Genomic DNA, 26,146 nt, shown 5'->3' on the forward strand with positions numbered 1-26,146 from the left:
GCGCGGCTGTACAGTTAGTGGTCCGCCCCCACACATAACGGAGTGAAAAAAGCAAAACGTCCTGTAGCTTTCCTCCTTCTTTCTCTCTCTTTCTTACACACTATTACCTTAGTCTTTGGTGTTTTCCCCCCGTTTGTTTTCTCAAAAGAGGTCTACATTTTAAATCACTACTATTATTATTCCTGCAGGATTTGTTTGTGACTTTTCCGTGATGTAACGATGCTGACATGATTAATAACGTTTTGGTGGCATTTTCACCACTGTGATATGCATTATATTCTAATAGAGGGGCTTGGGATATCATTTATGACACTATGTAGTATTTTCAAGTGTTATTGCACAGTTTTCCAAATACAATTAATGTGCTATATTTTCATTGGGAACCTACAGTATGTCGTCTATGCTCAGCCTGTGTCTTTCTTGCGTACAATGGAAAAAAAACAATGCCCCGAACAGCAGCTTGTGGTGAGCTTTTGACCGCAAGTTCCTGCAGCACCCCGGGCAGTGCCATGACGTAATTTTCCCAGAATAAGGAAAGCGCGTTCACGGATTGAATATACTGTACATGAATGAACACGGTGCACTAGCATGTCCCAGGCAGACACACGCACGCGCGCACACGCTCATACGCACACACACACACACACACACACACACACACACACACAAACAAAGGGACCAACCTCTCATTATTCAAAACGTCAGTTTAACTACATTATCATCTATTCTGGTATTTGTATAGTGTGCATGGTTCTTTTGTTGTCTGCATCAAGCTTTCTAGTCATTCCTGCTGCAGTCAACATCACATTTTACATCCACAGACAGTTAAAAGAAACAGGGCACTACTTTCTGATAATTCCTTAAGAGTTTATACTTTATAACCAATTACTTTATTAATACTCTCAGTATTATTTACCCATGGTGTATAGATTAGTTTAAGAATTAGTCATTAATGAGAACTTTATCAGAAGGACCTATCCTTTGACCAACATTTTATTAACATTTTACGATTGCTCACTTAAAATTGTTGCAAAACAAAACAAAATACTTTAATAATGACTAATTAATAGAAATACTCACAGAAGGCGTGGCTTAGAAACACGTATACATACATGTTATTACTAAAACATTTTATAGGGTCTGCATCCGCCCAGTTATTTCGGGTGGATGATTCTCTGCTCAGACTGAAGATGAGTGGTGAAGCATGCCGTAGCAGGAAAAACACAGGTGTAATAATTAATAAAATTAAAACAAGTAACTAGCTCCAGGGTCCATGCATTGTGTCTGTTGGCTCACATGCATGGCCTACTGGGCCACTTAATGGAAATTTATTTAACCTATGCTTTTCTTTCTAAGTCAATATGTCTGCTGGGAAAAAGGTCTACAGTGATTTTAATAGAGGATATTGTGACACGTTGAAGTAGGAAAATGAAGGCAGCTGAATTCCATTTAGCTGCTTCAGTGTCAAGGTCCTGATATTGTGCCCACTGTCAAACTGACATGGCTTTTTAGGACACTTGAAGAAAACAAAGCCATTGTTGATGTTTTGAAGTGTTTCCATTTAATATGCCTGATTAGACCCTCAGGACTATGTGGACGTGTACAGGCTGTGCAGACTCACTTGTTGTGTTTCCAGCACAGCTCCACCCAACATCAACCTGAGGAGAGGTCTAATGAAAACACCTGTTAGAGCATACAGGTCCTTGAATACATTTTAAAACAGAGCAGTGGTGCAAGTGATGCCAAAATTGCATAAGCCTATATTTGGACACACAATACTGTCTTTTTTGCCAGATGATAGGAGAAGTTTGCATATGAGAGTGTTGATCCGTACACGTTCCCAGTGTCTGTGTGTATTTATGTGTGTGTAGTTTTGGCAAAGCTTAGTCATCTGTTTGTGCATGAGCAGTGTTATTGCGTGAGATATCTCCAGTAAGTATGTTATTTCACAAGAATTGTTTGGGTTGGCGCCGATACAGATGCGTATGTGTAGGCTAATCACTCAGCCAGGCGATCAGTGGGCATATCCTGGTATTGTCCCGCTGAGTGTGTTTGATGTCAGTCTGCAGCCACTGAGCTTTGGACAGAGTGATATTCTGCCCTTTTTGACATAACCTGGTGAGAGGAGGGTTTTTGGTGATGGGCGGGGGTACATTCTTTGCTATAAAATAGATTCCAGGGTGGCTATACGCTTAACCAGCTTCACAGTTTAGCCTATGTTTGACACAGACCCACACTGCATCATTATGCCCTGACTGTGTGAAGTGGAAAATTTTGCAGTCTCCTTTTGTTTGCAACTCTGTGGATTAACTGGAGCCATGGAGGTAGGACTAACTGGAACTTGGAGAACTGAAAAAAGCTTTTTTGAAAACAGGCCATGCACAGTACACAGTAATGTGATATTTAGCCATTAGGAGGATGATAATGTCAGTATAGGGGATGATTATGCTAATGGAGAGCATATTTATATGTATTTCAGGTCTATATGAGGAGGTATTTGCGAGAAATTTGGGTGCTCCTGCTTCTGACGGGTAAGTGACATCAGAGGATGTCCAAATTATTTTTGGTCTTTGCACTCAAAAGTGACACTGTCTAATAGAGTATTCATATGTGTCATATATGTATTTGTACATGTATATGTCCGCGCTTGTCCTACTTCTACAGTAATTTGCATATTAGTGTATTTTTGGTGTGTTCAGCTTGCGTGGCAGGTATGACGGGGAGATGCAGTCTGTTCGGACGGCACCACGTTCACACGTTTGATGGGGTTTTATATGAGTTTCCTGGAGACTGCAGCTACCTTCTGGCTGGAGACTGCAGCCATCGCTCCTTCACACTGCTGGGTGAGACACACTCAGACAGTTCAATAAAGAAACAAACATTCAGTTTGAATTCTAATGGTGCTCATCCAGTGCAGCTCAGTAGCTTGTGCATAGCCACTGCCGTGGGTATGCTTCTCATAGTGATGTGTGCACTACATTTGAAATTGCTTGCTCATTTATCCTTCCTTTTAATCATGTTATTTCAGACTGTTGTTGTCAATCATAATATGTATATTCAATGTATAATCTGCAGGGGATTTTGTCAATGGCAAAAGAACTGGAGTCACTCTGTTTCTGGGGGACGCCTTCGAGCTACACTTGTCTGTAGACGGACGGCTGTCACAAGGAGAAAAAAGGTCAAAGAATATTTTAGATGTCATGCAAATGCTAGTTTTCATTTGGCTTTTTTGGCTAAAAAATAATCACCCTATAGTTTGATGAGGATTATGGAGAAGTTTCATGTGTATCTCCTTTTTTTCAGACTATCTGTGCCCTATGCATCTCACGCTGTGTTTGTGGGCTTAGAGCTCGGCTACTATAAACTCTGGAGTGAGGAATTCGGCTTCACTGTTACCATTGATAATGCAGCCAACATCGCCTTGACACTGACCAAACACCATGCCAACCACACCTGTGGCCTCTGTGGCAACTTTAACTCTGTACCAGCTGACGAGTACACTGCTCAAGAGGGTAAGATCATGCAGGCACATGAGGTCAAAAGTCTATAACTGTGTGCAAAAGTATGTGAATTTTTAAGAGTAAACAGGGGAGAGTTCATTATTACTGGACTCTAGGAAATGATGTGATTCACTAGCACTCAGCAACAGGAAGAGTAGCAGCTCAGAACAGGAAAAGATAACAAGGTAAAAGAAAGCAAGAGGAACAGTAGTGGTAGGATGCGATTAAGGAGTCATCTGTCAACTCGTTTTTGTGAGTGTTTCTTTGTGCATATTTTTTTAGGATTCCTGACAGAGGACAGTTATGATTTCGCAAATTCGTGGGCGGTGAAGGGGGCTGATCAGTCATGTCGACGTGTCTCAAATCCCATCCAGTTGTGTAACAGCACAAAAGAGACGGTGAGAGGACAATTTACATGCACATACTGTACATGCTGTATGTTAAGACACATGCATCCTCAAACATCTGAAAATGTACAGAAATGTATCTTCATAATATAAAACCTTTTATTCAAAGGGGCAGCACAAATAGAAACAGACACATTAGCATTTGTGTTATTTTTACTGTGAAAAAAATCTTCAGGTGCAGCTCCCACTGATTAACCGAGCATCTCTGTCTCTCTCTCTCTGCATGCAATATTTCATTTTATCAAGTGTGTCATAATCTTGACTTTGTAAGGGATTATTTGACTTGGTACAGTACAGTAGTATGTAAAACAACTGGTTGTATGGCAGAATTGTTGAAATTGTGCTAGATATTTGATCATTTTTACTTTGAAAATCAAGATTTTGTATTTCAAATTCTTAAAGGTAAATTCTGACTATCCAAATATCATGGGTTGTCCTGGTGGCCTAGGGGTTAAGTTGCCAAGTGCCAACTATGAATCATAACTTCCTTGGTTGCATGTCATTAGACATCTCTCTCTCCCCTCATTTCATGTCATCTCTATTATTTCATCTATCTAGGCACTATTTCAGACTTTTTATTTAGTATCTTATAATTATGCATATGCAAGCCATTTTAAAAAAAAATAGTTTCTTCCTATTTTGATTTACTATTACTTAAAGATTTACTTTTTATCATGCAATTTGTCCTGGTGCAAGTGGGCTTCCATATACAGTGAGTTTTATCAAAAAAGGAACAGCTGGTGTGAGTGCAGTTCTGTAACATGGACCGTAAATTGTAATTGTTGTGGGTCGGCTGGTTTAAAAAAAATCTGTCAGTTTTAGCAAGAACATTTTGTACCACAGGAACACCCACACGTGATGAAACCAGTAAAAGCTACATGTTAGTGTGAAACGGATGCTGTCAGCATCTCCTTCACTAGCTGCAGGTCTGGTCTGAAGGAAATGGGTTTGTGATGTTTTTTTTAGTTACTGTAACTGGGCTTCATGCAGTAACTCCCTAAGTCAGAATGAGTGAGAATATCACTGAAAGAGCTTAAGATACCTTAATTTATATAGCTATATATTTTGTTTTTTAATTTCAAGGGATACTTATTGACTTTTATCTCTGCCTTACTTATTCTATGTTCTTTAATCTAAATGCTGTTTACATCATAATGACACAATTAGCCCATCTTAAAACCTACCCACCCAATGTCATTTTTAGAATCCACATGAGCACAGCAGCTCATGCATAACAAGAATATTTTTTTAAGTCAAGAGCAACTGGGGTCTTGGAATTCAGCTTTATTTAACCACATCGTTCCCTTGAACTTCATTTTGCACATGTGTATGTTTGTGTAGATTTTGTCCAGCTGCAGAGTGCTGCAGACGTCCAGTGTGTTTCTGCACTGTGCTCACCTGGTCTCTCCTGAGGCCTTCTTGTTGCTGTGTCAGGAGGAGGCGTGTCACTGTGACCAGAGGGGAGGGGAGGACTGTTACTGTCCGATCCTGTTAGAGTACGCTCGCACATGCCATGCCCACGGGATACTCCTTCGTGGTTGGCTGCAAGAGAGCCAGTGCTGTAAGTTTGTCAGTCAGTAAGAAGGTAGTTGCAACCTATGAAGTCACATTTGTACCTCACACAACCCCACTGCAAAAAAATCTGAACTATCCCTTTAATAATCTAAATGTTTGTGTGTTCAGTCCCAAAGTGTACAATTGGGATGCAGTACAGTGAATGCACCAAGTCCTGCTCTACCACCTGCCATAGTCTCAACATCCAGGAGGTCTGCAAAGAAGAGTGTGTGGATGGCTGTGTATGCCCCGGTAACCTCCCACCCACTAAAATCTCCCTCTTATACTTTCTGTCACTCTGTTACAAGTAGTTGTAACAGGATGTGTGTTTGTTTCTCAGTGGGTAAGGTTTTGGATGGTAATCGCTGTGTGGAGGTATCTCAGTGTTCCTGCGTGCACATGGGACGACATTTCCCTCCAGGATCCACTATTTCTCAGGACTGCAACACCTGGTGCATGCAGAAATATGTACAAATACGCACATACTGATATATAAATATACAGAGCTTCCTCACTAAATTGTCTCTTACCTGTAGTGTGTGCCGTCATGGTTCCTGGGAATGCACCAACGAAGGCTGCCCTGGTGAGTCAATGCACCGACTTACACTTTGTACTCGTAATGAAGTCCTGGGTGGCTAATTTGTGGTGTTATGTCATTGTTGTCCTTGCGTAGGTGACTGCTTGGTGGTTGGTCAGTCTCACTTCAAGACCTTTGACAACAAGTTCTTCACTCTCAACGGTCACTGTCAGTATCTGTTGGCAAGAGACTGCACAGATAGCAAGTTCTCTGTCATTATTGAGAACGTTCAGGTAATTAAATACTGAATGAATGGAATGATTATTTTTTTCTGTTACTTTCATGCCACTAGCTTCTTGTCATCTACACTATTTTGGCTGTTGGTATTGTGTTTCAGTGTGCAGATGATCAGGATGCTGTGTGCACACGCTCAGTGACACTCAGCCTATCCTCTCTTGAGGACATGACAGTGAAGCTGAAGCACGGAGGAATTGTCTCTGTCAACGGCATGGACATCCAGACCCCAATGCATCATGGTATGCTACTCAGTATGCTTCTCAGACAGAAAAGTGGATATGATCTATTCTATCATTGTATAGTCCCTCTAAGCACATTATACACTTATAACACAGTGGGAAGTAGAAAGTACTGGAAATATCACACTTGAACCTATTCTATTTTGAAGAGGAGAAAACATTGGCTTAAAAATTATAAAACAAAATAAATCCTTCAGACATCCAGTAAACACCAGTTTATGAAAATTAAAAAAAATGAATACATCTTTGTTGAGCGGATATCTTTAGATTGAGTTAAGCGTTTTAGTTTACATCAACAATTTATTTAACTTAACTAGTGAGTTCCTTGTGTGTGCAATTGTACAGGTCATCTGCATATCCAGAGATCTGTGCAGTCTTCTGTACGTGTAAAGTTTGGAGATGACCTTCGTCTGGACTGGGATGGGCGAGGCCGTGTAATTTTAAAGGTAGAACAATTTTAATAGATAAATATTTTTTGGTAATGGTACATGCGTGAAAAGATTAGCAAACAACTTTACTGAATTTTGCCCCCCTCCCCAGCTGGGACCACAATGGGCAGGGCAGACATGCGGCCTCTGTGGTAACTTTAATGGCAACCAAGGCGATGACTTCTTGTCTGGATCTGGTCTGGTTGAGGCGGGTCCCCAGGCGTTCAGCCAATCATGGAGGATCAATGGAGACTGTGAAGCCACCCACAAACATGAGACTGATCCATGTGCTATCAACCCCAAAAGAGGTATACACACCAATATAGATGCATGCACATACACACATCACCACAACATTTTTTTTACCTCTACTCTCTCCTGCTCCTTTCAGTGCATTTTGCAGAAGAGGCATGTTCGGTGATGTTGTCAGATGTGTTCAGTCCGTGTCACTATCTGGTGAACCCGGGTCCATTCCAGCGGTTCTGTCGTTATGATGTGTGTGCGTGTATGGACGGTGAGGAGTGCCTCTGCTCTGCCCTGTCTGCCTACGCAGCTGCGTGCACTGCCAGAGGAGTCCTGCTAAACTGGAGGTCTCCCTCACTCTGCGGTAACTCTCACCCTGATCTAATTTACAGCTGACCATTCATATGCACATACACTAGTAGATATACCATCATTTAATTCCTTTTATACGCAGACAGCACTGTAGAGCTAATGCAAAAGTCAATAATAATAGTATCATAATATTTGTATCATCAAGTGTGCAACAACGTTACATAGATAATAGTTCTATGGAACGAACAGGGGGGTTCACTATTTCTTATTCTTCTAATTTTGTCAGAGCTCAAGTGCACTGGAGGCCAGGTGTACGAGGCCTGTGGTAGCGTGTGTGACCGGACGTGCCGTGCTCTGTCCGGCGCTGAGGCTGGATGTGACGGAGAAAGGGTGTGTGAGGAGGGCTGTTTTTGTCCTGCTGGAAAGTACCTGAGCGACTCCGGAGAATGTGTGACAGTTGACCTTTGCACCTGCCTGCACGATGGACAGCTTTACCAGCCTAATGATGTATATGCGGATCACAACAGCATCTGGTCAGTGTGTATTCAGAGACTAGGCTTAATAATATGCCAATATTGCTTTTCATAAATAAACTCTCTTTTTTTGTGTTTTCTTTTTGTGTGTTTAGCTACTGTGAGAATGGCTCCATGCGCTGTAGCTCCCCTGAAATGAGTACACTACTATCTGACCTCTTCTATGATGATGACCTAGCACCATCCAGAGGTACCATTTCAATATTTTACATGAGCTTCACTGAATATTGAAGGTGTTTCGTGGCTAATGACTTATCTACTATCTATATGGTATCTTTCATTTGACTTGCATTTGATTTATATGAATGACACTTTTCTGCCTTTGATGCCTCTGGTCTGATTAGCCTAAAGCCTAGCAGTTAAATTTCCTTTTGCATTTAGCAACTTCCTGTAACTCAACTATATCCGTGTTTGTTTTTGTGTATGTAGCGCGCCGGTCAGCCCAATGCCCTCCTCCCCTCGTCCGTGCAGCGTGTGATGCAGGAGAAAAAGGCCTTGAGTGTGCCAGAACATGCCAGAATCTGGATCTGCCCTGTGTCAGCCTTGCCTGCTTCCCTGGCTGCCTCTGTCCACCCGGCACAGTAGGTGGTGTGTTATATTCATGTTTGTGTTTGTTTGTAGATGAAGCACCCAACATCTAAAATAGAACATGCTGATTGATAAGCGGATTGATTTCAGGTACGTCACCACAGAGACTGCATTGCACCGGTAAAGTGTCCCTGTTACCATAACAACAGGCCATATGCATCAGGACAGACCATCTCTGTGGACTGCAACACCTGGTAAAATTTTTGTTTGCACACATCGCTATGAAGAGGAATACCTGCAATCATCTTGCTTGATAGGCTTTCTCGTTTATAGTGTGTGTGAGAACAGGAAGTGGAGCTGCACAAAGAAGGTGTGCGATGGTTTGTGCCGCACCGTGGGGGAGGGGCATTACATCACTTTTGATGGCCTCAAATACTCCTTCCCTGGCCTCTGCCAATATGTCCTGGTCCAGGTAAGAGACAGAGAGATCCAAATGGAGCTCCAGAGTGAATTGCATAGTAGACTGGTGTCAAAACAGGAAAATGTAAAATGCATTCATACTTTTATACTATCTCTATTAATAGGATATGTGTAACGGAGAAGAGGGTTCATTCAGAGTGCTGGTGGAGAATGAGGCCTGTGGAATTGTGGGACATCGCTGTGCAAAAGTGATCACAATCTTCTACCAGGGAGGGTTGATTGTAATGCAACATGGAGAGGTAGCACACACACACACACACACACACACACACACACACACACACACACACACACACACACACACACAATTATAATGTATATATATATATAACTGCAATAAGTAATGTTGTGCAGTGTCCAGCCCATCTGAACTTATCTGCAAAAATACTGTTACAGTGTTAAAGGACATTAGACATGAATATAACTTTTTACATAACATTCTATTGCGAACAACGAAGATCAGTCACAATAAAGGTTCCCTTCCTAAAACGCAACTTTTTTTTAAGTAATCAAACAACTTAAAGGAATCATCAGAAAGGAAGAACATTCTACCAAAAAGTGTAGCCCTTAACTCAAAATAAACAATATATAACACATTAAAATGTACTTGTCACACAGCAAACAGTGAGATCATTAATATATTTAATGATTCTATACTCTAAATACGTAGTTGTTTTTCATGAAACAATGTTTTTAGTTTAGCTATGTATACTGTTCATGCATAGTATCCAGGCACCTATGAGCATGTGCCCCACTTGAACTAGGTATAAGATTAGCCACTTACGTTGAATATGGAAACAAACAGCATGGTGCCTTTTGCGCAACATTTGGATAAACCATGAAACAATTGCAACTTTATTAGCCACAACCAAAGGTCAGATATCAGATGTCTGACAAATTCTTAACTTATATTGCGTTTTTGTCAGACAAACTGGCTTGACGTCTTGCAACCAAATGTTTCAGAATTGACCTGTGAGCATATGCATCCATGGTTGGCATCGTTCTCTCTCATAGGTGAAGATGAAGAGGCCGGTGCTTCAAAGCTCACAGGTGGAGATTGTACGGTCTGGTCAGTTCTTCACCGTGCTACTGGGGAAAGACATTTCCCTCAGCTGGGACAAGGGAACTCGCCTCCTAGTCCACATCTCAGCCACATACAGGGTACCTTTTTTATTATAACACTCATTCCGACTGATTGGACCGTGTTTGTTCTCTTTATGTTATTTTATATTTAGCATGTCCTTTTTTTTCCACACATATTATTGCGTATAGGACCGGGTGTGTGGCCTGTGTGGTAACTTTGATGGGAACATCAACAACGACTTGGTGAGCAGTAACAACCAGCTGGAGGTGGACTCCTCACACTTTGGGAACTCCTGGAAGGTTATTCCCAGCTGTGCGGATGTAACACAGGTAAAGTCTGGTCTTAGATCAAAGGGTCGGTCTGCTCAAATTACAAAATAACATACAGTATATCATCTTTAGGACCAGCTCTTTTAATATGATTTAGATGTGGTTGTATGCAATGATGTTACATTCATGGTCCTGTTCTCGCAGGCAGGTCTGATGCATTTAGGACTATGGACTTTGTTTGTACTTTATACCAGATGGGCTGTCAGTGGGCAAGTGAATTATTTTGATTTTGAAAAATGAAGCAGTCTACATGTTTACAGTGATGGCTTCACTACCTCAGGCGAGTCTGTGCTATTTGAGTTTTGTACCATACTGACTAAAAACCAATGTCTGCCAGGAAGTCAACCTTAATGTGTAAGTTATAAAATGCATGTAAATAATGCATGCATTTATAGTTAATGTTCTTAAAAAAAAACACAAAACACTAGTTTGATTCTTAAATTACTAACTGTTATATTTCTAGTATAGGAAGATGTAGATCACCAAATTTGTGTGTGCTCTTTTCCGTATAGATTCTCACGCCATGCAGCGACAACATTGTCAGGTTGGTAACAGTGGAGCAGTCTTGTCGTGTGATTACTGGTCCTCTCTTTAGAGAATGCAACAGCCAGGTGAGAATGATTACTGATACACTAGATATCCCGCAACACCACATGCATTGTTATGTTCACGCACTTGGTCCTCTCTTTACATTTCCCTGTGTCTCTAGGTGGATGCAGAGCCATATGTAGAGATGTGTGTGGAGGCAGCATGTTCTTGTCCATCAGTGGGCGACTGTGCGTGTTTCTGTGATGTCATCGCGGCCTATGCTCAGGCCTGTTCAGAGAGGGATGTGTCCATCAGCTGGAGATCCAATGATCTTTGCCGTGAGTGTGAAGAATTTCTTTGTTTCTCCAGACATTTATTTATTTTAATTTTTTATCATCTTATTTTCTGGCTAAAATATACTTCAGGAAAGTACATCGTGGGTGCTCTATCAAGCAACAGTGTCTTTAAAGCTGTCAAAATCATGTGCTATCAGATGTAATGCTCTAAGAATCTAATCTTAATGGTATAGTCGAGAAAATAAACTTGCTATTTCTAAATACTTTATTATGGAGAAAGAGACCTATGTAGTTAGGAATAATCAAAAGCAGTTGCCAAATTTTGTTGCACGTTTTATAAAATAGTCTTACACTTTCCTTTTTCTTAGCCATAAGTTGTGAGGAGCTGAACCCCAAGAGCACAGGTGCAGGGGAGGAGTTATGCCAGTGGAGGTATAACACATGTGGCCCTGCCTGTCCAATCACATGCCAGCACCCAAATCCCCTTCACTGTTCGCTTACATGTGTGGAAGGTTGCCATGCCTACTGCCCCCCAGGTGCCAAACGTACTCACTGGACATACAACACTTCAAATGCAAAATCTAGATACAGTATATATACAGTACATACGGTATAATTGGATACATTCTTGTACAAATATCCAAATAGGGTTTAACTTCAGCCTTTTTTTTCCAAGGCCAACTACTGGATGAGGTTACTTTGCGTTGTGTAGATCCCTCTCAGTGTCAGGTTTGTATCCATGAGGGTCAGAGAATTTCTCATGGCAACAAGGTCATCCTGAACCACGATGATCCCGACCACTGCAAGATATGGTAATACTGCATCAGAACACAAGTTTATTTTGAATTGGTCATCAAAGCTATTGTGTTGATTTTAATATGCTTTTATTTTCTACAGTCACTGTGACAACAACACAATGAGCTGTGAAGTTTGTGCCTCCTCTGCCATGTTCACCACTCCCACACCAACCCCTGCCTATGCCACCTTCACCACCCTGCCCTTCACCACCTTGATGCCAGAGGGAACGTGTGACCGCGCCATGGATCTGGCATTCCTATTGGATGGGTCAGAAGCCCTGAGTGAAGACGAATTTCAAGCAACCAAAGACTTTATACTGGGAGTGGTTGAACGATTCCGCATGGGGTCAGCTCACACCCGAGCCACAGTGCTGCTTTACCACTCTGGAGTCAAAACATATGACCTGCAGGTAGATAAACATTTGTATTACGTGTGACACAGCAAAGTGTGTATTCATGCACAAGAACAGTGCTGTGGAATTATACTTCATTGGTCATTCCAATTTAGCCCAGAAATACAGTGTTTTGCTAAATTAATGAAAACTGAATGTCATCGTTGTTGGATCTTCCTGTTTTTCTCTCTCATTTATGCCTATAGGTTCAGAAGTGGCTGTTTAAGAAGACTGTTGGTGAGCTGCATTACACAGGAGGAGATGCAGCCTTCTTGGATGAGGCTGTCAAGTATCTGGTAATCAACATCTATGACAAGAACAAGCGTGACCACGCTGGACGAGTTGCCATCATCTTGACTGCAAGTGCTAACCCCCGCCCCGTCCGTTCTATCGTCAAGATGCTCCGCAAGAAAGCCATAACCACCCTGACGGTGGCACTGGGTCCTGGGGTAAACATGGGACAGATTACTGACATCACCAAGGCCAACCCAGAAAACAGGGCCTATGTACTTAGCAGCACAGGTGAGTTGCCTGATCGTCTGTTAGAGGTGGAAGAATACCTTTGCACTTTGGGGTTGGAGCCTGAGGTAGCAAAACCTCCAGCGCCAAGGTCCACTCCAGTTCAGGCTAAAGCTAAGCAGGGCACGACCACCACAACCCTGGCTCCTCGTCTGGAGCCCAACCCCACACATCAACTCCCCAACACTCCGACGTCGACCTCTGCCTCTGGCCTGTCTCCCATCACCACATCCCCATCTTCCATCCCCCCCGCCAAAGATGTGACATTCATCCTGGAAGGCTCCGATGCAGTTGGCAAGGCCAACTTTAACAAGTCGCTCCTCTTCATAGAGGAAGTTATCTCACAGCTGACGAAGGAGGATGAGTTCATTCGTATCACCGTGATCCAGTACTCAGTAACGGTCACTGTGGAGATCCGTCGGTGGGAGTTGAGGCAGCAGAGGACCCTGCTGCTGCAACGACTGAGGGAGATTCGGTGGAGAGGTGGAAGTAAGACAAACACAGGCGCAGCTGTCACTACGACCTTTCAAGAAATGGCTACGGTACAGCCTTCACGCGGCCCAACCCCTCCTCAGCTGGTCTTCCTCGTGACAGAAAACCCGCCTACTGACACAGTGACACGCCCGCCATCTATGAGCACCCATACACAAGTGTACCCCATTGGTGTCGGACAAAAAATACATGAGTTCGACTTGTTACCTTTCAGCTCCCCTCGACGGCCACTGATTGTTGATGACTACAACAACCTGACGACCATCGTACACCGTATAGTTAATATCACACACAACACATTCATGCCCCGCTCTCCTACACTGCCACCCCTGGTCCTCCCAACCCTGCCGCCCTCAGGTATCAAAAACCCACACTCATTTCAATAATTCAGTCCACAAGGAGTCCTTAGCTTGTATTCATTTTTGAGCATGTCTTTACACAGTGCCGTGTAAGAAGCCTGTGGATGTGTTGTTCCTGTTGAAGGCTGGGGAGCAGTTTGAAGACATGAAGACATTTGTCAAAGCTTTCATCATTACTGCTGACATAGGTAGGTGTGACCCAGCAAGCGAGTAACGGCATTTCACTGATGTGAAGTATTGTTATTATTATTTTTATTATTATTCAGTTTTTCTTTCACAATATCTCCAAATCTAGAGCATGTTTTCATGACATTAAGAAGGCAGATAAGCCTTCAGAAAAGAATGCAGCATCTACGTAATAATACTCAGTGTTGTTTCACCCAGTGCTTTCAAGTTATTTATTTAGATAGTGGGAAACCAGTGAGGGACACAGAGTAGAAAAGATGTGTCAACAGGGGCCAACATGTCATTTCAAATGTGTGTACAAATGTGTGGATTTTTATAAAAATATAACACAGCATTGAGGTATATATGTACAGTACTACTAATTCTTATCCAAGTAACCAGATTGTAGATCTCCCTCTCCTGGATTTCTATAGTAATTAAACTCCTTGTTTATGCGTGCAGGGCTCAACAGCACTCAGGTGAGTGTGATTCAGTATGGAGACACAAACACAGCAGAGCTCACCTGGAAGGATGAACAGAGCAAACCCTTCCTCCTGAACATGGTGGAGAGCATACCAAGCAGGACCACCGCAGCCCCCGCACTAGGTAGTGGATACGTAAACTAATATCTGTGCACGCACATTGAGACTGACACACACAGACACACACACACACACACACAAACGCTCACTGCCCTGTCTGTCTGCAGGCTCTGCGTTGCGATTTGCTGTTAAGACGGCCATCTTGCCAGTCAGCGGTGGAAGAGTCGGTGTAGCCAAGGCTGTTGTGATGCTGGTGACTGACAAATCAGCTGATGATGTCAAAGAGGCAACCAATGAGGCACTGGCAGCAGGTAATTTAGTTTCCATTGACTTGGTTAACATGTGATATCCTCCATCTTCTTCTGTCACAGATTTGGTGTAGTTTCACTGATGAGAGTCTCTTACCTCAGGTGTGTCCGTGTTCCCCATCGGGGTGGGACCAGGCTATGACAGGAGTGAGCTTGCCGAGCTAGGTCACCATGGCAACCAAGACAACACTCTGCACTTGAATAGCATGGATCAGTTACTGATGTTGCTGACTCTGGACCATGGTTACACCGAGAGAATCTGCAGAGGTGATTACAAGCACACACATATACAGTTTCATAATAGTTTGTGTTAGTATGTATAGTTTTAATACAAATACATTACAATGATGGTGATAATTGATCGTAATGATGATTATTTGCTGTGGTTCTCAGCTGGTCCACCTGGACAGTGTGTTGATGATACTGGAAATGAGAGAAAGGTGAGTAATGTCCGCTGAGGTTGAATACAAATTCAAATAGTACAGTGAACTTTTAGGGCCATTACAGCATTACTGTACATGTCTGTTCATGTGTTTCAGCCTGGTGAGTCATGGCTGCTGGAGGATGGCTGCCACTCTCTCCTGTGCCACCCAAGCGGGGCAGTGACAGTACAGAACCACAAGGTCAGCTGCGACAGACTGGAGCCGCCAGTTTGCAATGATGACATGCCACCTGTCAGAGTCCAGGAGACCTGTGGCTGCCACTGGGAATGCCCTTGTATGTACATCAAAAGGATCAAATTGCATCTGAAGTTTCTAGCATCACATTTAACCCGTCCATATTAAGTGCACATCATTTCCCATGTGGGCTGTTAACAATGAGTGCTGGAGACTTGCATTCCAGTCTATTTATACTGACATTTTTTTGGCTCCTGTACAATCACTCTCTCTCTCTTGTCTGGTGTGTGTTGACAGGCATGTGTATGGGCAGCTCCACCAATCACGTGGTGAGGTTTGACAGCTTGGCCCTTAGGCTGGATGGGGAGGGTTTGTGCTCCTATACGCTTCTCACTGTCAGCAAAGGCCTCAGTGAAGGATCAGAGGTCAAACTCCACAGTGGTCCTTGTCAGAACTCAGCGAATTACAACCAGGTCTGCATGAAAGCCATGGAGGTGAACCATGGGCCGCATAAAGTGCTGCTGAAGGATGATATGTCGGTAAGCTGAAGCTTCTACTGCCTCTACACTGAAATTGATCGTTACATGTGAGTCTGCGAAGGGTTATTTACTAACTATGTGTTCGAGCAGGCAGTGATTGATAGGGAAGAACTTGCCCTGCCGTGGCGGTTCGCTGGCCTAGAACTGGTGCGTTATGGAGGAGTGATGCTGCAGCTTAAGTCAGACCACGGCTTCGTCCTGACTTTCACTCCTCAGAGCAATGAGTTTACCATCACGCTGCTCAGCTCCACCACAGGCCACACCGCTGGACTCTGCGGTAACATAGATAAACCCATTTATTCAAAAGAGTCGAATAAGTTTGGCTTTCTTTATGTGCTCATTATCTCTTTCCTCTGACCTCTGTTCTCTCTCTCTGCACCTTGCTTCCAGGAACGTGTGGGGATCACAAGTTAAGTGTCCTATCTTTACGTAATGGCAGCTCGACCGCTGACCAGCCAGCCTTCATCTCAGACTGGACTGTGGCTGCAGATGACGGTGTGTGTCTGCCAAAGAGGAAGGCAGTGTGTGTGTTAGGAGCATCGATGGGATGTCAGGCCCTACGCTCTGAGGTGTTTGAACCATGCCACGCACATATTCCTGTGCAGGTGTTCCTTGCCAAGTGTGAGGAGCGGACATGTGAGGAGTCAGATGTGTGCGAGCTCATTTCTGCCTATGCACGCCTCTGTAGACAGAGAGGTGTGTGTGTGGACTGGAGGAGCCCCCACCTCTGCCGTAAGTTAGTTTTGATATGTGGTTGTGTATATGTTTCAAATCGGCTGAACAACCCAGTCTGAGGCTAAACCTAAACTTTAACCTGATCTGTATGTTACAGCATTACGGTGCCCCAGCTCCATGGAGTATGATGCATGTCGGACAGGTTGTGTAGAGGACTGTGGTAGCATACAGACGTTGCCAGGCGACTGGTCGGTTACCAGGGGTAACGAGTCATCCTGTATGGACACACCTACTGAGGGCTGTTTCTGTACCGGAGGAACCGTTTTGCACCACGGACAGTGTATATCACCAGAAGCATGCCAGCAGTGTGTTGACCATCATGGACGCACGTATACGGTGAGACCCATGAGAAGACAAGAAAATAACACGGAATGTCCGAAGGAATAATACAAAATCTAAATCAACTTTTTAAATATAGAAACACATGCTGAGAGAATAAGAGGGGACGGGTGACAATGGGCATGCTGTGAGCGCCCTCTAATGTTTATTTGTAATATAACAAAAAACAATTAACACGGTATGATTTGTTCGTACAGTTCATGCAGAGTTGGGTACCAGATGAGAACCCATGTTTGATTTGCATGTGTTTGGACAAACAACACATTAACTGCACGGCCCGGCCCTGCAATGACATCAAAGGCAAGCACCCCTTCTGTTACTGATGCTTATACTCCTATAGTAGTATCTGGTTTTGCTAAAAAAAATATATATATCACAAGCTGTTGCATTTCAAAGTAACACTTATTAATAATAATGAATCACCTTTGTGTGTGTAGCTCCGGTATGTGGACCCTGTGAGATCCTGAGAGAGAAGAGAGTTTCCAAGTGCTGCCCAGAGTACGAGTGTGGTATGTAAAAAAACACTATCTAGCATTATTACAATGTTGCAGATCCAATATTACAATAGCCTTTTCGAATGATAGTGGGAAGAACTGACCTGTCATTCTTCAATATGATAATATAAGTAATAGTATTAATTGCTATACTGTGAGCAATACTATATTGCAAGCCAACCAGTTGGGAAATCTTTATGTCATCAAATTTAAAAATGTTAACTCCCTCTTATCTGAGGTGGGCAGCCCCCCTCCCCTTACCCCTTCTCTGCTGCAACAGTCTAACTAACTATCTAACTGTGACTCTTCAGTGTGTGATGTGGTAACTTGTGACCCTCCTGAGGTTCCCCGCTGTGAGGACGGTCAGACTGTGGTTCTGAAAAACCCTGGGGAATGCCAACCTATATATGAGTGCGGTATGCCATTTTTACGCATTTTATGACATGTTCGAGCTCTGCTTTTCTCTGGCACACATACGGGCATTAAAAGGAGCACATATCTATGTGATCTCTTTTACATGTTTCTCTTCATCTCCTTTCCCCTCGCAGTCTGCAAAAAGGAAGACTGTGCTCTTCAACTTTCCCCCGCTTGTCCTGCACATCGCAAACTGTCAGTGAAAAACACAAAGTGCTGCGATGTGTTTGAATGTGTGTGCAACTGCCAGAACACCACTCACACCTGTCCTGCTGGGTTCATAACATCCTCCACTACTGACGACTGTGGCTGCACAGAAACCAACTGCCTGCCAGACGAGGTGTGTGAAGAGTGTGTTTCTGTTTAATTGCATCGGTTTCCGTTTAAGCACTGAAACCAAACTATCCTGTTTTGTTATCGTGTATCTCTCAAGGTGTGTGTGGTCGGTGGTTTGGTTCACCCAGTAGGGAGCGAATGGAAGGAAGGATGCGAGAAGTGCAGTTGCACCCATCTGCAGGACAAAGACACATCACTGCACATTGCTCAGTGTACTCCACCTGTGTGTGATCGAACCTGTCCTCCGGTGAGACACACATACCAAACATACACGTTTGCGTTATGCTATTATAAACATTAATCCTTACCATATATTTCAGGGATCCACATACACTCCCTCACAAGGAGAGTGCTGTGGGAAGTGCATAATGACCAGCTGTGTGGAGTCAGAGGGAGAGATGCGAGGGGACACACTGACTGGACGAAACCTCAGACGTGTACGTGTGTAGAGAAATCATACATGCCTACATAATATAGGCAACCAATTTTGAACATCATACATCACTTTTTCGAAACATCCTTCACCGCCCATCTACCCATGAACTCAGTGCCATAAATGTAGATAAAATACAATAATGACAGTTTACAATATTGTGATAATAAGAGGATAATAATAATAATCATATAAATATTTACCTCCCTGCAGAAATGCACACATACATGCCTGTATACAAAAAGGTGGGGTAAGGTTTAATTTGGTACAGTAACTGTCAAATTTAAGAAGTTAGATTATCAAGTCTTCATTCCAGAAACGGAATATATGAATCCAAGTTTTTTTTGTTTTTTTATTCTTGCGTATGTAAGCCTTTTAGCTGCATTGAAAGAAAAAAACGTATTAATCCAAAAGTTCAAAGAACAAAAACACCTTTCCAATGTCTAGCAATATTCTGCAAAGATCAGTCTCATATTGCCAGAATGGAAACTTGTGCAGCCAGACTATACTGTTATAAACATTCTGGTACAGGGGGGGGAAATGCTCTGGGCTGCTTGTATTTATTTCAACCAATCACAATCATCTTGGGCAGAACTAAGCGCTGGATGCAGCAATGGTGCCTTTGCAAAACAAATAGCTGCAGGGGCCTGTATACTGTATACCCAGTAAACCAGACTAGGCAAAGTTTAATCAACTTACTTTTATGATTTCTCAGAGCCAATGCTGAGAAAGTGATTTCTTTGTGGGTGAGATTGTGTTGATTATTCATTTCCAAAGGCAATTAACTCATAGTAATAATTTTTTCTTATAATTGTCAATAACACTCTTTGTAGGGTGTAATGTGTAGAATTTCATATACAGCTAAAATAACAACCCTGCTTAGGTAATGTACTGGCTGCATTCACAGAAAACAAAAGACAAGTGTATATTGTCGATGCAGCATGTTTTTCCCCCTCTCTAATTTGATTTTAATCTAATGTCTGTGTCTGTTTATAGGTGGGAGAGGTATGGCAGTCTCCACATGACAAATGTGTGTTACATCAGTGTGTGAAAGTAAAAGACGAGCTCTTCATCTCTGCAACAAACGTCAGCTGCTCCGCTATGGACGCTCCATCCTGCCCTCTGGGAACCGAGTTGCGCTGCCTCACCCAGGATTGCTGCCCCCGCTGCCACTGCGGTAAACACACATTCATACATAATTACACAGTTAAATATGAACAGCCTTATAATTTTATCAGGGTGGCATAAAGAGTTAAGAGAGTGCCCTTCAACTAGCAAGCATGATTTTAAATGCCTGAATCATTAAGCTTTGCTCAACTAACTTTCCCTTAGGCATACCATACACACACTATACTCATTTGCAGTCGCAGTATCTGTCCAGCAGATGACACTCTCACACTGGTGTCATCCCAGAGCCAGTTTTCCGTCTGACATTACACAGCTTGGGGTTTATACTGTTTAATGATTGGCAATTACAATTTTTTTGTGCTTTTCTCTCCACAGCTCCTATGGATGGCTGTGTCCTCAACAACACTGTGATAGGAGTAAGTAGTGCAGAAAAAGTGCATATTGGGATGTTTTGAATATGTTCTTCAGTGCTCCATCTGTGTATGTTTGTGCAGGCAGGGGAGAAGCTGATGATGGACGTGTGTACAAACTGTGCGTGCATTGTGGAGGACGGTGCCTTAAGGAAATACAGACTGTCCTGCAGAAGAATCAGCTGTCCCACTTGCCCCATGGTAACTGTCATCCCATCCTTAATTTTTGAATCACCATTATCATTTGTCATCATCATCATTATGACTAACCAATAAATTCAAACATAATTTTCATCGAAGATGAATCAGGTCTAATCCACTGACATCATTCCCTCCTTACTCATCATTAAATTGCGGCGACATTGTTTTTCCGTGACTCACTCCATTCACAGAGGTAAATAGTGAATTATTTACTTTCACAAATGGGTCCAGGCAAATTTATTTCTCTGTATTTACAGTAATGTCCTTCTGGTGTATTCCTATATGAACTAACAGTCAGTACTAATCACAATGTTTTCAGGGATACACTCTACAGAAGGAGGAAGATGCTTGCTGTGGTCGATGTGTTCCCACTGCCTGCTTCATGCAAAGCCCAGATGGAAAACTGATCAGTGTGCAGGTAGGTGTTTAGAAGAAAAGACAATGGTTTAGTTATGAACCCTCTCACACATAAAATGCAAAAATACAGGCTCATACAGACTCATTTCCTGTTGCAAAGAAATGTAATAATGAGGTTTATGATGTCTATACCATTTTACTATAGTATAAAATAAGCTATTCTATGTAATGCTATGCTATGCAACTTATCTCTTATCTATAAACCATGCTTTTCTTTACTTTAGTATATTAAGCTATACAATAATATACTTGATTATACTAATTACTACTGTACAATAATATACTATATTGAGCTATAGACTACCATACAATGCTGTACTATACTACACTATCCTATGCTATATCATAAAAACTCTACTCAACTATACAATAACTGAACTCTACCTAACTTTACTGTTATGTTGTAGTATACTATAATGTACTGCGTTATACTGTACTATATTTAGGTATATTGTGCTATACTATACCACATTTTACTATACTATACCATGCTACACTACACTATACTATGCTATATTATACTCTACTATACTAAACTATACTTGTTCCTTGCAATACGCTACTGTCGCCAAATTAAAAAAAAACAGAGAACAGCATTTCAGCCGCATACATAAATACCATATGTTCGTGTGTGCCTCTGTCTCCAGGTGAACACCACTACCGAGGACGGTTGCAACCTGTATACCTGTGGAGTAAACAATAAAGGGGATCTTGTCCTGCAAACCAAAGTGACTACCTGCCCTACTTTTAACCGCCAAACTTGCCTGGACCAGGGGGTATGACTGTGACACAAACTGCCTTCCATCCATCTTCCAGTATTTTAACTCCTCTATACCTCTATATATTTGCCTCAAATTTGTATTAAATGTTTATTTTCTGTTTGTTTTCAGGGAAAAGTCAGCCAGATTGGAACAACATGCTGTGAGACATGTAAGTAGAGCCCTATGCGAGACTGGTACACTATTTTGAAAAATCTGGACACTGACTTTAATAAGAGTGTGTGCATATGTTAAGGTACGGAGCCAGAGTGTCGTCAGACAGTAGGAATGCTTAACTATATCAAAGTGGACGATTGCCAGTCAGAGCACCAGATAGAATTGCACTACTGTGAGGTAAGAGTCCACACACACACACACACACACACACACACACACACACACACACACACACACACACACACACATAGGATGATTAATACTTTTTGCCCCCTGGGATTAGCCTGCAAAGTTCAATGGAATCATACTGTAATTCTGTCCCTCACCATCCCACCCTTTTTGTCTTCCCCTGTGGTGCTGTCCATCCATCCATCTGTTTGTTTGTCAGGGCAAATGTCGCAGTAAGTCCATGTACTCCCTGGAGAGGGCTGCTGTGGAGCAGGAGTGTGTATGCTGTGCTGCTGTGGAGACAGAGCCTGTCAGCGTTCCCATCCTGTGTGCCAACGGCACTCGTAGCCACCAGACTGTCCTGTCTGTCACGGCATGCGACTGTCTGTCAAAACACTGCACGTAGAGAGAGAGAGAGTTTATACTTGTATACGGTTTGTGTGTATCCAAGTAAAATGTACCCCTATAAACAATAACAACACAAATAATAAAACAAACCTGACAGTTCTGTAAACAATACTTTTTGTCTGTGGTTTTGTTGTAATTTATATATTCCTTTCGAAATGTATGGGTTTTCAGAGATTGCTGTTTAGATGTTTGAATAGTTTAAAAGTCATAACAGATTTTCAGATGTTCTTATTCATCAGGTTTTTAAGATTAGCTACGAATCTGAAACAAAAATTGCTGATCAATATTTAATCAGTTTATCAAATTTAAACAAATTCACTTTACCAGTGATGGAACATTTTAGATTGTAGTACTTTGACTTACTTCACATAATTTAAATACTTCTTTCCACTGAAAAATGTCTAACATTTGGTGGTTGCAGTTGCTTTCTCAATTTCAACTATAATTGAATGCTTTGGTATTTTGGTTGGTACATAACATTATACATGAATAATTTAAAAAATCAATCATTCAACCAATCAATAAAGTAATGAATGTTTGCCTCCCTGTGTGAGGTTATAGGATTATTGTTGCTCTGATTTATTTTTTTGTGTAATCCGAGACGCGTGCCTGCCGAGGGTAGACGAGTTCCACTTTTAAATCTGGTCACTTGTAAACTCTTTCTCCCCTCTCTGGTTCATACACACACACACACACACACACACACACACACACACACGCGCGCGCAAACACACCTCTTCCATCGATAATGTGCATCACAGCTTCTTTCCCTCCCGTATGAAAGGGTCAGGGAATTAGCCGCCTGCGCGCGCGCGTTAAGCCAGGGGTTCCGGGAACGCGCGCGGATTGTCCACCATCTCAGCCCCTCGCCAGGCTGCGCACCTCTCGCGACTTATCAAGCATCTTCATAGCGAAGGACTAATCCTCCACGAGCACTGGTGAGTTCACTTTTTCACATTTCTTTCATGTGGAGGATGATAAAAAAAAAAAAAAGAAATTCAAAAAGTGCGCACTTTACCTTTAGCACCTTACTGTGCCGTTTGTGTTCCCTGCTGTCGGCTTTGACAGCGTCTTGTTGCACTGTTGCGCTCGTTTGTTTGAACCATAGCTGCGTGTGTGAACAGTACTCCATAAACAAAGCTTGACCTGAACCACTGCTTTTAGTATTTCACTCCTCCGGTCTCTGCGGGGGGGCGCGTGCCAGGGTGCTGAGGCTGAATTTTCCATCTGACCATCTGGGTGCAGACAACTGTTGCGTCCATGAGCGTTTAATTAAACACACATTTATCGGATAAGCAGCTCCTGGGAACTGCTCCAGGATTAATTAGTCAAAATGGAAATGAATTAGTTTGACTCAGTACTCTATGCTGTCAATGTTTTCCGAAAATGAAAACGTACAGACGGACAGGTGTACTGGTTAAAGTGAAGTAAGAGTTCACTGCAAGTCTATTTGATTCATCACATCATCTCAAAACAAAGTCTTTGTTTGAGTCGTGTTTCCTGTTAAGCATTAGAAAGGAAGCAAGCAGCTGTTAAAATTAGCAAAGTGTAATCTGCTGCATTCCAGGAGAGACAGTATTAGACCGCTCCCCTGTTGCCCTCTGCCCCGTTAATGTTAATGTGAGGGTGCAGCTGACTCTCTTGCCTCTGCTGTTGAGCTGTCAGAGCTTACAGACCTTTAAGCCTCGCGCAGAGACGCACACTTGGGCACATTTGCGCAGTCCTTTTGTACCTTTTCCAGAATGAACAGGCAGGAAGGATAAACAAATATACCAAACGTGATTTAGCTCTCAACATAAACGCAAAAAGTAGCAATAGCTAGGTAAGAAATCTTAGTAAGATGATTAATATATATATATTCATATATAAATATATATATATATGACAGGAAAATATAATAAAACAGTATGTTCTATGTTAACATAGCTAATATTGGTACTCTGAATGAAAACCATGCAAATTCTAGCCCCTAATATAATAAAATAAATGTATTTCTTATCATATTATGACTACATTGCGGAATTTGTTATCGACAGAAGTTATGTGCTCTTTCATTATTATTTTTGTCCTTTCTAATGGAAAAAGTGTCCAGTAACAGAAAATACTGGAAAAGTTGGTATTTATTTTCATTTTCCCTTTTTTCAACCATGTAAAAGTCCTGTTGAGATTAAAGTTGTAGATTTTTTTGCCAAGAGGACAGCATAATACATTTTCATAACATCATAAAGAGAATATGCTAAAAAAAAAAAAAGTACAGGCAATATCCAGTTAAGATGCACAAGTTTTCATAACTGTCTGAAATAAACAAAATAAATCACTGATGTTTGGTAGATGCTTAATTAAAGTTCAAAACGTGTGTGCATATTGATTAGCATGCAGTAGTATAACTTTGGAAGCTGCAAAAATATCAGCCATTGGGGAAAAGTGAAAAGAGAAAAATGCACCGCATATGGAGGATGTGGCTAACAGCATATGGGATAAAGAAAAAACTCAGACCTCTGTGTTTCTCCAAAAACAACCACAGTTGAACGTATGCACTGCCTTTACAGATGCACCTTTAAAACACATCTACAATGCTGTCATCTATGGATGCAAGATAAGAGAGAGAGAACAAAAATTACAAAACTTTTCTCGACATTTATTCGTTGTTCTTTTTGCGTGTGAATGAATTAATACGTTGACTTCCTTAGGCCTTTAATAATCATTCAAATCAAACAGTCTGATAAGGAAATATTCTTTGGTTGAATTGCTAACAGATTATGTCTACTAAAGTCCATAATGTGTAGACATCTCATCCTCTCAAGTGTTACAAGTTAACAAGTTTAGGAGCTACTCATATCAATGTCACTGTGTCCTAATGGATTTCATAGTTTACGTAACATCTTGATGACCTGCTGAACTCTGAGACGCATATTCTCAGTTTCCATCTTGGCTCTGTGTTTGCTAACACATGGTGCTCTGGGATTATCGTGGATGTGTTTGTGCGTAAGGGGATTGGGGGTTGAATGTGTGTATGTATACGCAGTTTTGTTGACAGTTGATGTGTTTCTCATGGCTTTCCCTGGTATCTCGGGCGGCTAGCACATGTATTTTGAAATGTCTTTGGGACCACTGTTGCATGCAGTCCCGGTTCTCTTTCACCCACATAACACATGATGATGGAATCTGTGTGGCACTTGTACTTAGGGGTTAAGAACATAACCAGTACATGTCTAAATACGATTTAAGGTGTGCAGCCTTTACCTCTTACCAAACATCAGACCTGGAACTGTATACTTACCACTGCATACTGTCTACATTAATAATTTATTGCAAACATTTCCACCATGTTATAAGTCAAAGAATCAAGTTTTGAGAGGTGTGAAATCTGAAATAAACGTTATAATGTCAGTGTCATCGATGGGTTCATTTTGTGACAAACATTTCACAAAATGTGAAAGTTTTGTCTCTTTTTTAGGTTTAAGAGCATTTATAAGGATGCAGATCTGACGTGTATTACATTGCTCTCCCATAAGTAGTGCACAGACCAGGGCTCACTGTAATTTACTTAAAACCATCAACACTATGCTATATCTGTTGAGTTATTTCTGAGCTTGATGAACAGTTGAGAAATATAATTGCACATTTTAGGAAGATGAGCTGTGCACTTCAAAATACTCATTCCATATTTTATGTTTGTGGATTCAAGCTAAGGCTGTGCGTCTATGGAGTGAGATGTAACTA

The 26,146-nt window shown here is 42.0% G+C and overlaps 1 protein-coding gene across 1 annotated transcript; it reads left to right on the top strand.

Annotated features, from left to right (window-relative positions):
* The first annotated feature begins 2,207 nt into the window (after nt 1–2,207).
* vwf (von Willebrand factor) lies at nt 2,208–22,534 on the top strand. Its single transcript, XM_083917024.1, has 53 exons — nt 2,208–2,324; nt 2,480–2,531; nt 2,700–2,843; nt 3,076–3,178; nt 3,304–3,512; nt 3,783–3,898; nt 5,249–5,468; nt 5,591–5,713; nt 5,802–5,913; nt 5,998–6,044; nt 6,135–6,271; nt 6,376–6,514; nt 6,860–6,960; nt 7,055–7,250; nt 7,334–7,549; nt 7,784–8,030; nt 8,126–8,220; nt 8,460–8,611; nt 8,709–8,812; nt 8,892–9,030; nt 9,143–9,277; nt 10,053–10,199; nt 10,311–10,451; nt 10,964–11,062; nt 11,161–11,317; nt 11,644–11,811; nt 11,952–12,087; nt 12,173–12,482; nt 12,671–13,832; nt 13,918–14,022; nt 14,462–14,605; nt 14,709–14,852; nt 14,952–15,116; nt 15,243–15,289; nt 15,389–15,566; nt 15,764–16,005; nt 16,096–16,282; nt 16,396–16,737; nt 16,838–17,076; nt 17,277–17,379; nt 17,517–17,588; nt 17,885–17,989; nt 18,122–18,327; nt 18,421–18,570; nt 18,644–18,760; nt 19,753–19,933; nt 20,260–20,300; nt 20,379–20,495; nt 20,815–20,913; nt 21,560–21,688; nt 21,803–21,842; nt 21,927–22,024; nt 22,236–22,534. Exons 1-53 carry the CDS (start codon nt 2,319–2,321, stop codon nt 22,419–22,421), a joined length of 8,550 nt encoding a protein of 2,849 aa, XP_083773150.1. The 5' UTR covers nt 2,208–2,318; the 3' UTR covers nt 22,422–22,534.
* Nucleotides 22,535–26,146: the final 3,612 nt, after the last annotated feature.

Source organism: Echiichthys vipera (assembly GCF_963691815.1).
Source record: "Echiichthys vipera genome assembly, chromosome: 7".
NCBI lineage: Eukaryota > Metazoa > Chordata > Actinopteri > Perciformes > Trachinidae > Echiichthys > Echiichthys vipera.